Source organism: Anarhichas minor, unplaced genomic scaffold (genome assembly GCF_050575085.1).
Source record: "Anarhichas minor isolate MPS153535 unplaced genomic scaffold, ASM5057508v1 ptg000028l, whole genome shotgun sequence".
NCBI classification, from domain to species: Eukaryota; Metazoa; Chordata; class Actinopteri; order Perciformes; family Anarhichadidae; genus Anarhichas; species Anarhichas minor.
In genome coordinates, this window is record NW_027466474.1 from 3790740 (window position 1) to 3805200 (window position 14461).

At 41.2% G+C, this 14461-nt stretch overlaps 1 protein-coding gene across 2 annotated transcripts in view; it reads left to right on the forward strand.

The window, feature by feature from the left end:
• diaph2 (diaphanous-related formin 2) overlaps positions 1-14461 on the forward strand; it is a 345406-nt gene that overhangs the window by 12078 nt on the left and 318867 nt on the right. For both annotated transcript variants that reach the window (XM_076102904.1, XM_076102905.1), the window contains exons 3-6: positions 1678-1710; positions 3925-4107; positions 9560-9664; positions 14310-14330. In XM_076102904.1, coding sequence (XP_075959019.1) covers positions 1678-1710; positions 3925-4107; positions 9560-9664; positions 14310-14330 — 342 coding nt within the window. The remainder of the gene's footprint in view (positions 1-1677; positions 1711-3924; positions 4108-9559; positions 9665-14309; positions 14331-14461) is intronic.

Here is a 14461-nt window from a genome sequence, read left to right on the forward strand (position 1 = left end):
GGTAATAAACATTTATTATGATGAAAAAGTTTACTTTAATAAGCGGGAGAAGCCCAGAGGACATGCAAGCTTAATTGTTAGATGTTAAATTGCATTGTTGCGATGTTGCCAAGATAATGGGCAAGGAAAGGCCCTCAAGTCAAGGCAATTAACCAAACAGTGGTTTGATTGTTGTTAAATTGATTAGAAAATGTTTAAGTACTCCATTTGAAAATTTGCTATTGTTTCACGCAGTTTTAGACTTCAAGAGAATGCTGGGCTTAATGATACATACTCTCTGAGTTGGAAGTGGGGAAAAAAGTTGTTGCCCAGGTCAAATCCTCAGTTCCACTGATACTGTGAGAAGTTGAGCAGCTATTCCAAAGGCAACGAATGACAGTGACACGAATACCTGGACGTCTTAGGCAGAACCCCCCCCCCCCCCTTTTATTTATTTTTTTGCATAATGCTGCAAGAATATGACATATTTGTTGTCCTGACTTGAAATAACAGCTTGGACAACACATGATGCCTGCGCATAGAAACTGAAGCTTTGTGTTTTTTTCCGTGGCTCATAGCTTTATCTCCCAACTGTTGATCAGCGGTTGCAGACGAAGCTGGTGATAGATATGGCAGTTTGAGTGCCCGCTCAGCGATGCCCACAGCGACAGCTGATGAAGATGCACATGCAGAGAGAGGTGCAGGTTAGAGCCAATCTGTTTGCTTGCCCCAGCATCAGTGGTTTCCTGATTACAATAGTGGAGAAATCTTCGGCTGGAGGCAGGCTTTATGGCCATCACCACCCCACATCTCCCTGCTCATTAGTGCTTCACAGCCTAGCGCCACAGCATATGGCAGTGTTGCTTCTGCTTCCCATTTGAGGTGTGTTTTCCAACGGCTGTCCCTTTGGCAGTAGCCCGTCTTATTGTGTCTGAGATGAAGATAAACATCTGTAGCGAAAGAGAAGTTGTAGTGTTAATTTTGGGGCGATTTATTTTTATTTTTTTGAAAGATTTGATTTGCAAGCAAAGCACAGACAGTTGAAAAGTTGGGAATTTCTTTGTCTGGAGTTTATAATAGCAGTTGGGCCACTGTCACTACAGGAGATGCTCTTTAGAACACACAGAGATAAAATAAGTCTTTGGTGGTTGACTCTGCTAGGCTGTGACATATTGCCTTGCGAAAATGTATTATTTTAGGGATACACCAAACCGAAAAGTCAGCAGCACTAACTTTCACATTTTCAAAGAGTGCTGTGAGCGAGTGTGCTCATTATGTCCGCGGCTGTGGGATTTTAGGTCCCTAAAAAGTCTCCTTTTATATATTCTTTTAAGTGTGTGTGTGTGTGTGTGTGTGCTTGGGATGTTCACTCTTGGACACACATTTACGTTTACATACATTTAAAGTCTTTTATTTGGGATCATCAAGTATTGTCGCATCCTCCACATGTTTAGTGTCCTGCGTATGCTCATATACCCTCATTGGAAAACAACAAAACTAGCTGTGGATCTAAGATATTTAGCGCCATAAGTGTGTTTATTGGAAACTCGATTTGGACTGTGAGAGGACAATGAGACGGTAACCAGAGGACACTGTACATGTGTGAGCACCTCCGATGGGATACATACTGTGCAGTTTGCAGGGTTGTGTCATTTTCTGTTGGATCTTGTTTTTCACACTGTGCCCTCCCTCCAACAGAACATACACATAAAAACATTGGCTGATGATATGGTAAGGTGATCGGTTTAATTTTGGTGTGACTAGATTTGTTTTGCATCATCTCGTGTTATGTCACGGCTGCATGGGACGTATTACTGAAATATGTGGATGGGTTTCAAATGTGCCAGAAGTTAAATTAACATTATAACCAAACACAACATGGAAAACGGAGGATAAGTTACATGTAAGGTTACAATAAAAAGGCTACACTTAAACCTGCCTCACTTATTGTTTTGCTTGTCCTCCATAATGCGGTGTAAATAAAAGATTTTTATGGCGTTATTATTTGACACCACAAGTGTCTTACATTTTTCATAATGAACTAAATTCAGCCCATAGCATCTAGACTTTTATAAGCAGCTCATAGATCATTTAGTGTGCAATTATCAGTTGCACTTCCGATTAGACGTCTCTGCCCGGGGCCTTTTTAATACCCATAGTTAACAAATAGCCTAACTTAGAAAGCTCATGCTGTTTTTGTGTTGGCACACAGCATGTTTGATCCATCCAGTAATATTTCAGCAAACAGAGTCTTGACATCATTTGTCTTTCCATTTCATTTACATGTGTCCATTCATCCAGCATGTTCTTCCCATTCCCTTTGACTAAATACAACTAACATTGACTGGTTGCATGTATTTCATGTACTTTTTCTGCTTTCACACTAAACGTTACTATACTGCATTCAGTAGAATAATCTCTTAACTGATGAATATTTTAAGTAAACTCAACGGAACCTCACTGGTGTCATGACAGTGAGCATAAGTTATTGTGTGCAACACTGAGCACTAACCAGGTAATCCTACAGGTATGACGGTAAGTAAAGTCCTAATGAATGTCATGCTGTATACTATGTCAAATACCACTAGTATGGAATAAATTGTATCTGTATTTAAAAAAATGTATTTGAAATATTCACTGCATAAACATTCAGTAGTTTTGTTTTTATCCTCACACAAGGTTCCAGAGGTGGCAATGTCGGTCCATTTGTTGGTCCATTTGTTGGTCAGTGATGTTGACGTGCCATTAGATGGGCAAATTGCAGCTGCAAATTGCAGACCACAAAATAACCAAAACTCTCGATGGTGGCTTGCCACAGGGATCGTCCCTCTATCGCCACCCTCTGGCCAAATAGTAACGAAGAAGACACGAAAGAGTGAACCTTTTTAAATTAGGCAACAAAATGGCCTAACATCTTAAACACCCCATTAGTGGGAAGGATGTAATAGTAGCAAGACTTGTTGTTGCTATTTTTCTTTATTCTAATAATTTTACAATGTTGTTAAACGTTGGTAATGGACAGTAGGAATACCGGCATAATAAAACCGGATTTCTAAACTTACCAGTCTAAAGCTGACTTTCAATTAGTGCTTCAACTTAAAAAAAAAAAAACTCGTTGCTGTGTCACAATCAAGTCAAGCTAGCATGGGTGGGAGGAATGGACACAATATGCTTGTGTTATTGGTGCAAATGGTCCCCATCTGTTGAAATGCACTTTTTAATGACACGGCACAATTTAATGATTTTGAGCAACTGATTTTGCCCGACTTTGAGAAGTACCACTTTAAAGCTAGGGTTGGTAATAGCAATAGTTAGATTCTTAAAATAATCCAACTGAAAAACCCAGCCCAGCGTTGCCAACTCTTTTCCAATTAAGGTAGCTAGCAGCACTAGCTGCAAAAGTTGCTAAATCTAGCAAGAAAGTCGCCAAGTCGTCAACATCGACAGCCCGTCCCTTCAGGCCTCTCTCCAAAGCCACTCCCCCACAATTATTATTATGAAGTGAACATGTCCTTATGAACGTAAACAACTTGTGGCATGTACGGACAGAATACGCAGCAGGCAGGCAGGTAGCCCGTCGAATCATTACATTTGGGCTTATTACAGTCCCACGACAGTCACAGATGCTCCCTTTTTCTTTGTCAGAGCATTTGATTCATTGATTGCTGTTGGGATGTCAACAGAAATCTGCAGCTCTTTTGCATTTTATTCCCTATTTTTAGAGCTCTCCTCGCCGCTAGAGGATCCTGTTTACTGTAAATTGTAGGGAGCAGGAAACGGAACAACTCTTTGATGTTGGGGAACATGAAATTTGGGTTACAGGCAGTTTTTCCAGTGAAAATCAGCAATAACCATAAACCAGCAAGCCTTATACTTGGCCTAGTCTAAACTGGATTGTTAGCAGTGCCATCTTTTTCATATTTGAAACATTCTCTTTTCTTTCAGCGTGATCGCCTTACCAGTTTCAGGAAAGCAGGGACGAAGAAGGAGAAGGAGAAGCCGTTTATACAGCACCCAACAGATCCCCTCATTACCCAAATTGAGCTGCCAGTTCCACAGCCCCTTTTTGACGACCGCTCCTTGAACCTCTCGGAAAAGGAGATCATTGACCTCTTCGAGAAGATGATGGTGAGCTTTGTATTTCTCTTGCACTGTTTCCATTTGTAACACTTCACATCAGTTTTATTACAGCTTCCACACAATGATGAATACTGCGCACTCTATCGTTTAATGTTAAATTGATGAATAAATCGGCGCAAAGAGGCACACAAGTAGAGAAACACGCTGTCGTGTATTATATCCCTATATTACCCACAGATCTAATGCTGATAACATTGTTGTTTTGTGAACAAAGTTTTGTCAGGAACCATGATAATGAATGCGTTTCAAAGCATCTTTTCACTATACTAAATCATTTTTACTGAAAGAATTCTCCAATCAAGATATCATGGTTACAGTTCTCGTAACTAAATGAAGTTCAAGTTGTCCAAAATGTGTCACAGCATTAGATCTGAAACCATGATAAGATCTTAACATCTGCATACATAAATAATCTAGCACCCAGTAATAGTTTGCATGTAAACATGTAAACAACTAAGCTCTTGGGATTTGTGATTTTAGCCACACAAACGTACAGTGCTGTGATCAGACACAGGGATGAACTTCATCTGTAGATTTATAGAGATGACGTCGAAAAGTGTCATTTTCTTTCCCCTTTAACCACCAGAAAACCATCAGGGCTTAATATCCCAATGTACGATTGAGAACCACTGATGTAACTGCAGAGGTTTGTGAAATGATGCAAATAATGTGCAGGTTAAAGCCCCCGCAAATCAATACCTGAGCGATGGCACACACAACTGTCGTTGCTGCGTATCCAGAAAGCAGCGCACTTAACTCCCATGGTGACATGAAACCCTGACTTTAGGGTCAAATGTGTGAAATATATTCATAAAAATGCGATTCAAAGTTGCAATCTCAAAGGATATACGATGCTACAACATCCAAAATAGACTTGAGGTAGTACAGTGCACAGTACGGTGTTCAGATGTTAAGCTTTTGTGATGCAGGCCTCCACCTACGTATTCCCAAGGCCACTGTCAGAAGAACACGAAACTTTGAAATTCACTTGGCACACATCTGTGGGGTCAAAGCTCTGTCACACTTGTGATTTTCTCCATTGAAATGCATTTTTGACTTTATGTACTGAAGGATTGAAATCTAACAAAAAGCTTTCAGCCCATCTCTTTGAAGTGGGGAGCTGAATTACTCTGGCTTCATTGCAATGGTTGTGTGTACTATTGTGGGTAATGCCTCTTGAGTGTGTACGTGTGCGCGGTACGGTGCCTGACTTTCCTTTTTTTCCCTCATACAATGGTCTTTATTGCCAGGGCCAGAGAGATGCGACCAGGGCTCCTGGTTTTCATCAGGCTACTGCTCAGTGTTTTCTTGCCTGGATGCTCATCCCTGCCACTCAGTTCACCTCTCAATTACTATGTTTGTGCTCACAGCGGCGTGACATTAAACCCAGGCTTCAATTTGCTCAGTGACAGATGACACAGAAGCCATGTTGCTGGTCTGACATTTGACAGGCCTTGACACTTCAGGTTGGAGTACAATTAGTAATGAAAAAGAAAAGGGTTATTTACTTATGTACGTTTGAAGCCACCACTATTTGCTCTGTAGACTTTACTGTAAACTTTTCTGCTTTGTTGCAGCAAACACTGGAATGAAAGTGTTGGGTAGTTTCTTTTGATGCGAGTATCGCTTCTCTTCACCATCTATCTGTCTTTGTCATCTCTCTGTCTCTTTTCATGTGATACAGACACATTTTAGCTCTTCGTTGTCTTTACACCCATTCTGTTATTGACTGTTTTTATGGAGCGACGTGCCGCAGCCTCAGATGTGTAGCTTGCTTCAAACGAAGGGATGACCCATGCCATATTTGTGAGACCACCTGCTGTGCATTAATGACTAGGAGGAAGTGAAAAGATTTTTCTCCGGAAAGTGGTTTACACATTGCGCTTTGTATCTCAAAGCCTAAACAGCACATACCCTATTACTGAAGGGTCATCAAAGGGATCTGCGGAAATGTAGGAAGAAACACTCAGCTGGGAGGAAAACCAAATTAACTCTTTCTAGCAGAAGTATATTCAAAACATTTCCAGCCTTTTAGAAGGGCGCAGTGTCTGTCTTTACTTTGTGTCCTGTTGTTAGTCTGCCCAAGATGTGTACAGATGGAATACAGAGCCCTTCATCTAAATGCACAGCAGTGAACCCGCTGAGGAAATGTCCGGTGTTTGTACCTCACTGAGAGGGCAGCTGTGTTTCAGAAGCAGACTCCAATCCAAGAGGTTCAAACTAGGAACACAGTAGCACACAAGAAACATGTGAACAAATTGAATCAGCATTCAGCAAGCTGTAAGACCTTTTAACTAAACTTTGGTTTCTCATGCAAACCCCTTTCATCATCGGTTCAACTCTGTATTGTCTACAAAAGAACCATTAACGGAAAGCAGAAGTGGGATCTGAGGATCTTAGATATACGTGAATTTGTCCTCTCCATCCAGACTAAAAATCTCCCTGATGGCGTGACTTTGTGTCATTAGTTGCCACATATTGGCAATTTAAGACATCCGTGCTGATGTGACCATTAACAATCATGGCATTATTACCCAAATGATGCTTTTACCTGTCTGTCAGCATGAAACCCCCCCCCAAGAGCTTAACATCCTTACTTAGGATTGAATTGATTCCAGTGCCTATTTGTCTCTGTTACCATTCTTCAGAGAGTGTCTGCTTATGTCAAGAGTAGTGTATGGTGGTGAGGTGCTCATGGAGACAGAGGACCAGTGGAAGAGGAATGTCCTGTTGCAGTGCTGCTGTGGCTCGTTTTATGTGCCTCTATGCACCATTGTCAGGATGTACACCCCCTAGTAATAAGCTCCTATGTGATCCCTCAGCAGTTACACTCTGCACCAGGACATTAAAAACCAGCCCACAGGAGAGTTACTGTGTGTGCCCTTGCACACAGATGGATCAGACTTGAGGGTAGTGGACAAAATAATCGCTTCGTCACAGTGGAAGCAAAACATTTTTATACGTCCTCCACTTTTCCTCAGAGACTTGACTCCTCAGATCCATTTCAGGCTCAGACATATTTGATGCTAGTCATTAAATGCTCTTTTCTGTGATTTGGTGTCTTCCTACTGATGCGTTGCCGGGCCTGTCACGCAGCCATCTTCACTTATTGCGTATTTTGGAGGCAGGTCTTTAGCAAGTGAAACACCTGCTCATTTGGATTGGCTCACATGGCCAGTCAAGAACAAGGTTGCTTTGGGTGTATTTATGATCAATGTGTTGATCGTCTTAAATCTCAGGGGGGGGGGGGGGGGGGGTATATATTCAACAAGGCGCTACAAGTCCAATTATGAGTTTGCTTAACCAATATGGACATGTCACCGTTAAGCTGTATGTCAGCTCATTAACCTCAGCCATTGTTTGATTCCAAATCCAATATGCTGGAGTACTGAGTCAAGAGAACTGAAAACAATGTATCACTGTCTCATCATTATGGACTGCACCGTGTATACATATATACGGTATGGCAGTCCGCTGGCATGGACAGTGTTCACGATTGGGTGTCAGGCCATCGTTCCTATTTTCATATTGTCCAATCGTGGTCAGTCAAGAAACAACTCCTCCCTTTAAAAGTCTGTGTCTGTGCTTTGTGCGACAACTTCACAGTATCGCGTTCCTTTAGACATTATTAACTTATCTTTGGTATCAAACTTCTATCTGACCATAACTAGGGCTGTATCAAATAGTTAGACGCTTCGAGCGTCATTCATAACATTGGCATTGGAATTATCATTATTAATAAATTACAAAAACTCAGATTCTAGAGATTTTTTTTGTCAATAAATCTCAGTTTTGATAATATGCTATGTTAGTTAAAATCACCTTTATTCTACCGTAGCAAAAAACAATTCGATAATTCCATAATTTGCCAAGATACAATCCAATCACCAATCGGCACAAACCTATTCATGGAGTCCGTGATGCTTCTTTTGCCAAGTGTTGCAAAATGAGATATTTCTTGGTAACTCCACCGTCATTAATACAAGCTCAAATCCTATCATTTCCGTTCTATACCAGCAGCATAGTCAAAGATACTCTGGGATTCTTTATGTCGCCCGTGAGGGTATAATTAATAAAAGAGCATTAATCATTTTGGAGACGAAACATGGAGGGCTCATTCCTCCACTGTGCCCCCTGACAAGCGTCCCGCTGGCCCGCTCCTCCTTCCCCTTCTACAGCGTACTCGCCCGCCACATTATGCCTCGTTTATTGAATGCCAATTAAGCAGAAAGATTAGCAGGGTTCAAAGATTAATTAAAAAACCTGCTGGTTTCCTTCAGTGAAAAAAAACAACTGCCAATTGCAAAACTTTCAGCCACATTTATACCCCTCTGTATCGTACGAAAAGGAACTTACGGTATTTTTATTTCCCCCCCGCTCAGAGGGTATTTACTAGAGAACATGTAGTAGGAGGAATTTAGGTCACGGTGCTCTGGATGGGATTCCTGTCCATGCTTCACCAGCAAATGAAGCAAAAATAATTTGAGTCAGAAATCCAAAACCGCTGCATTAAAACGCTTAATTCATCAGGTGAATTTTACATTCAATCGGATGGAGGACAACAACTGCCAAATCAGATCAACCAAACAAAAAGGACTCGCTGCCCAGCAGAGGGCAGCATGGCTCCACAACTTAAGGCTCACTCTCCTGAAACCCTGAGGAGAATGTTTCTTTCTCTCTGTTCATTCTATCCGTCTCTTTGTGAGAGAGTACTTCTGATAAACATCCCCCTCCATTCTAATCATCATGTCATTCCCTAGCTTTTAGTGCTCTGTCCGGCCTTCGCTCCATCCCCTGATGTCTCTCACATGAAAGACCTCTTTTGTGATGCAGAATTAAAGTAGCACAAAGATATTACTCCCAATAACACACAGATACTGCCTTATCTAGCCTATCAGATGTGATTGCATGGCCTCAATAGAAGCAGCGCTGTTTGATTTTTTGCTCTGTTGTTTGGAGTTGGGTCGAGTAGTTTCTGTCGCTGTAGCCGTACTACTTTCGTTTCAAGGACTACTTATTACTGACAACAGTTCCCGTTGCTGAACCTCGGGATTCTGACAAAGACACATACAGATGGAAAAGAAATGCATTTACCTGTAGAAGAGCAGGATCTGATGTAAAAGGGCTGTAGTGGAACTAAAAGTATAATTGATGGTAGGTTCGAGGTGTTTCTTCTTGCTAGTGAAACTATTGTACTGTAAATCATATGCCTCAATGTTTTGAAATGCTGTTATTTTTGCTCTGTTCTTTTCGGTTTAAGTGTCAAACTTCTGTATGTTTGCACACCATTCTCTGTCTAATTTTCTCAGTCAGCCCAGTGGTTTTAGAAAACAATCTGAATTTTTCCTTTCCAGTTTATCATTTTGTACACTTCCTTTAACACTTTAGCATCTACGATTACACACATAACACTTCTTCTCATTGTCTTGTGTGTCTCTAGGAGGACATGAACCTGAATGAGGAACGCAAAGCCCCGCTGCGTGGAAAGGATTTAAGCACCAAACGCGAGATGGTGGTCCAGTACATCTCAACTACTGCCAAATCTGTAAGTGAGAGTTAACCTCTGCCTCTTCAGACTGAAGAGTGTGTGCTGTATAATTGTAGTGGATGAGCTGAAGTATCGTGACACCCTCACCGGAATGACTTTAACCTCACCCTCTGCTTCATGGCTTGCCTTGTCATCTTGCACACTCTCACCTCGCTCTCTCTCTCTTCTCTCTCTTAGGCGCTTGAGTCCCACATCTTTGATTTTGAATTTTGACTGTGCAGCAATTTGCTGTTGCAGATTATCAGAAATGTGTTGCTGTCACTCGCTCACTCTATGCTAGTTGGATGATCAGTGCTTGTCCAGTCAGGCGCTTGCATGCAGATTGTTGATTGCCTCAGTTGTGTACTTGCATGGGGGTTTGGTGGTGGTGGTGGCGCCCTGCCGCATCATTTGCTTATCGAGTATAAAAATAAAGTTCAGACAACCACTTGGTTCAACAGCAGTGTTAAAGCGAAAAAGGAAACAAATCGGTTACAAAAATGAAGAAAAGCAAGTATTTTATGTTCAACATGACCCTATGATGTGTATGAATACTGTATGCTACATGATGGCATGTAGGGTTAGATTTAAGTTGCCCATTGTTGAAGAGTAATCTAGAACTTGATTATCCCTCTAATCCAAAAACAGCAGTGAAAAGTAGAGATTTCTTCATGCAATCCATTTTTCCTCTTTTAAATTTTGTAGCCAACATTGTGAGATGAAATTCACGAGGCTGGCTATAATTCCCTTCATGCACAGAAGGAAAGAAGTGATTTCTGTCCCCATCGCTTCCCCAACCTGGTAGCTCTCTCTTGACATCCTCATTTATTACCGGTCTTCATTGTTATGGTAATTAACTGGCATTATTGATAATGACGATTATCCGAGATGATTGAATTCCTCACAGGGCCCATTATGCTTTGTGAGCGCTGATATTTTATTCAAATGAATAGCGTAATCCGTGTAGCAAAGGACAGAGGACAAAATGTAATGTCTGTCAGCACGCCGTTATCACATTTAATAGGAGTGAAGGAAGGGGGATGGTCGAGTGTCAGGAATCGTATCTGTACAAACACAGATTCATGCAAGTGCACGCAGTTACACTAGAACACTTTAAAGCACAGATAAATAGGCATTTACTGCTAATACACAAGTGACCAAGAGGACAACTTAGCTGAGTTTAATAGTTTAGGGCACTTCTGTGCATGATTATGATAAATAGATTTGACGCTGCCACCAAATCTCCCTGGTAGTGAAAGACAGTATTCACACTTATTTGCGTAACTACAACGCACATTGGAGCAGCCCATTTAAAAAAAAAAAAAAAATCCTGCTTATTCTGCATTTAAGTAAAAAAATGTACCAACCCTACCCTAAATAGTTTAAAATAGCCCAGGGCCGTACGCAACCATGTTTAGTTGCTGTGAAAATTTATTAGCAGATATTTCAATTTGTTTTAAATAAAATATCTTCAATTACATCATATAAGTTAGTGTATTTTGAAAAGTAACTCCTGTCTTAGACTCAATTGATATCCTAGAGAGACATCTGAGTAACAATCAAGCCGGAGCATCCCAGCATGCAGCTTGTAAGAATGTTCTAAAAACGGCCTCATACTGATCCTGTGCTCTGTAGTTTCTTAAATAGTGTGCTTTAGGTTCCTAGAACTTCTTAACAGAAACCCAGAATCATCTCACACTACATTACAGTTTTTCAGCAGATACATCAGAAGTACAACATTTGTTTAGATACATCTAAGGCAGGTTTCGCTATCGTTTTGCTTTTGTCCAGTCTTGCACCCAAACTACACCTCTGCATGGTGTGCAGCCTATATGTATGAAAGAATCTCCACGCCACCACTACAATGTATTTCTCTTCTGTATTATCTGGGGCTATATGTTGCTTTTGGAGCATGCAGGGTGGGCTAAATACGAACGTGTTGCATAAAGGGTGATGACTGTAGGCGTGGTGCATTTTGGACATGCGTCTTGTTTTGATGTGGTGGCTCCACTGTTAACGATGTGTGCTGCATTGTAAGAGCGCCGTTTTGGGGACTTGGAAGGGCTTCACGCGTTTGTCTCAATTTCCTGTTTTGTTTCTTTCTTTCTAGATGACGTTATAAGGTCCCAGTAGAACATTTCACAAGATAGTGATTTTTGATACTACTCTTACAGGAGTATCTGGTTTTATATTTCATTGTAGGCACAGAGATACAAGCTAGAAATTCATGAATGTCAAACGCCACCCTCACACCCACATAATACTCAAATTTGTGTTTTTAGATTCGGACAGCCGCGTTTCCTTCGTGTCCTGCAGCCGATGCAAAGCACGCAGACTTAAAAGGCTTCGAAAGCTTGAATCTGAAATCTCCAAGTAATGTGTGGCCTTTTCCTCATGTGTCTCTTTAGACGTGCTCAATTGAGCAAAGGGCTTTTGTGCCCAACATAAAGCAACCGTATTTTTTTCTGCAACAAAAAAAAGGAAACATTTAACCTCGTTGAATAGCATTAGGTGCTCGAGGTTGCCTTCTCGATGTACAACCTTCTTGTATGTATACTCATCGTTTATGCATGTTGATACAAAAAGGCTACATCTATTAAGCTAGCTTCGAATCATTGGTAAAAGGAAACATGGCTCATTGTTACTTTGTTTTGTGAAATATGTCTTTCCAATGAAAGAGAATTGTGCATTAACCCTGTTCATTTGAATTTGAACTGCGTTTGAATGGAATCCAGCTCTGCTTTTGTAGGAGCGTGTCTGTGGACGTCCTTGACCGTTAGCTTTGCATGAACAGTCGCCTTTCTCTCTCTCAACTCATTTCTGGTTCTTTCTCCTCGCTGTAAATGTGTGCCAACATCATTCGAACTGCCACAATTCATTTCTACACTAATTCAATTGCTTATTCCTCTGAAATGTACTTTACCTTACTGTCAATGATTATGTTCTTGTTTCATGTCAAACGTGCTGTGTCTCAGATGTAGGAAGGGTGTGATGGCAGGGACTTGTGAGGGGGATTGTCCAGTGTCACTATTACAGTTCTAGTCAAATATTGATGCCACCCTCTTCTTTTAACGGGGGGCTTTAACGGGGGCCCTTCACCATAAGTGTTAAAGAAATGAGTTTATCGTTTTACACCCATCAAGAAAAAGGGTGGTAACAGCTACATGATTGTTGAGAATAAATTGCATTCACTTGTGCACAGTAACTGTCTTTATTTAATTTATTTTAGATATCAGATATGATTAGTAATACCTCAGCAGTACTTAGTATGAAAAGGAATACTTCTTGCCCTTGTTTTAGTGAGAATACGGTGTTATATTGTATTGTAAATACAAACTTGCTGTTAATGAAACTGTGCTTGTCCCCCTCAAGCTCCTCCCTGACTGTTGTCAGTGCACACTCAAGATAGTGTCTGTTTTTTGTTTTTTTTTGGTCAAGCTGCTCTGAAACAAAACTCAGAAATATGTATCCAATGTGGTTGGCATCAACACCTGTGGAAGCTGTGAGCTACGTCAATGTGACTCATTTCAAAGGTGTTTAGCCTGCAGTATTCAGGTAAAAATACTTCCCAGTGTTAGACAGTGACAGGCTGCTGCATTCACTGGAGAGCAAAGGAAAATGTGGAGAGACATATTAGAAAGTAGTATGTGCGTGATCAGGTTGGTGGCACGAGTAAAACCGACTTTATGGCTGTCATAAACTCTTGGTGGAGGGATGGAGAGGGGAAATCAAGCATAAAATGGCCACAGACGTGGAGAGTTTGAGAGTGACAATAAAATAAATAGAAATGGAGATTAGATGAGATGGGGGGGAGGGAGGGGGAGCGAATGAAACAAGGAGAGAAAGAAGGAAGAGGTAACAAACGAGGAACCCAGTTTGTTTCCTGTACCTTCCTGCAAACAAAGTACATTTTCCTCGGAAACATGTGGCAGTGAAAGAATTGTCAGCCACAGTATAGAATACATTTACTCAGCTGACAGACACACTCCTTCTGTGAAACAACAGGCCCACAGTTGCAGTAATAACAAACACTCCTGCTCCCCGGCACTATTGACAGATAACAAGGTTAAACTCCAAGAATCGGGCTGACTGCATGGGCTCACGGTAGCGCTGCCACACGAAGTTGACACCTGAAGCCCAACGTTAATGGCAGCTGATATATATCAGCCCAACCCCTCTGCAGCCTCTTTGTGCACACTCGCCACTGTTGCTGTTTTGGGATGAGTCTGAATCTATAACAGTCTGTCGGTTCCATTTGACCCTGTTAATCAATTAATCCATCCCTTGTGTTGAAATGACCATGTCTAAACATGCCGATTCATCACCTCCACAGTTGTTGTTGCCGTGCATTGATAATACATTTGTCATCTACATGTCTTACACATTCTTGTTGTAATTTTCCCCATTTTCATGCATCTGTCTTTTTAAAATGTTTTAAAAATTGCTGCTGCAAAACACAGACATTATCTTCAGTATGTGCCCATCACTATATAGGTTTTCTCTTGTTGGCTTATATATACTTTTCTTGTATAGTATGTTTGTGATGTCACACAAGTTACGCTAATGCCTCAACGTGTAATGGAGAGGATTCTCTGGCCTACTAATGATTGTGCCGTTTGTGTCTTTTTGCACATTAACCTTCTCCGCTGATCGCTGCATGCAGATAACTGGGAGCAAAGTTCCGGTAAGTAGCCCATTACTTATTTGGCTTCTGAATCTTGTTCCTTCTGTGTATCTGTCTTCATTCACCCCCTGAACACACACGCACACACACACACATTTATATTCTTTTGGAAAGATGTCGAGGAGCATGTT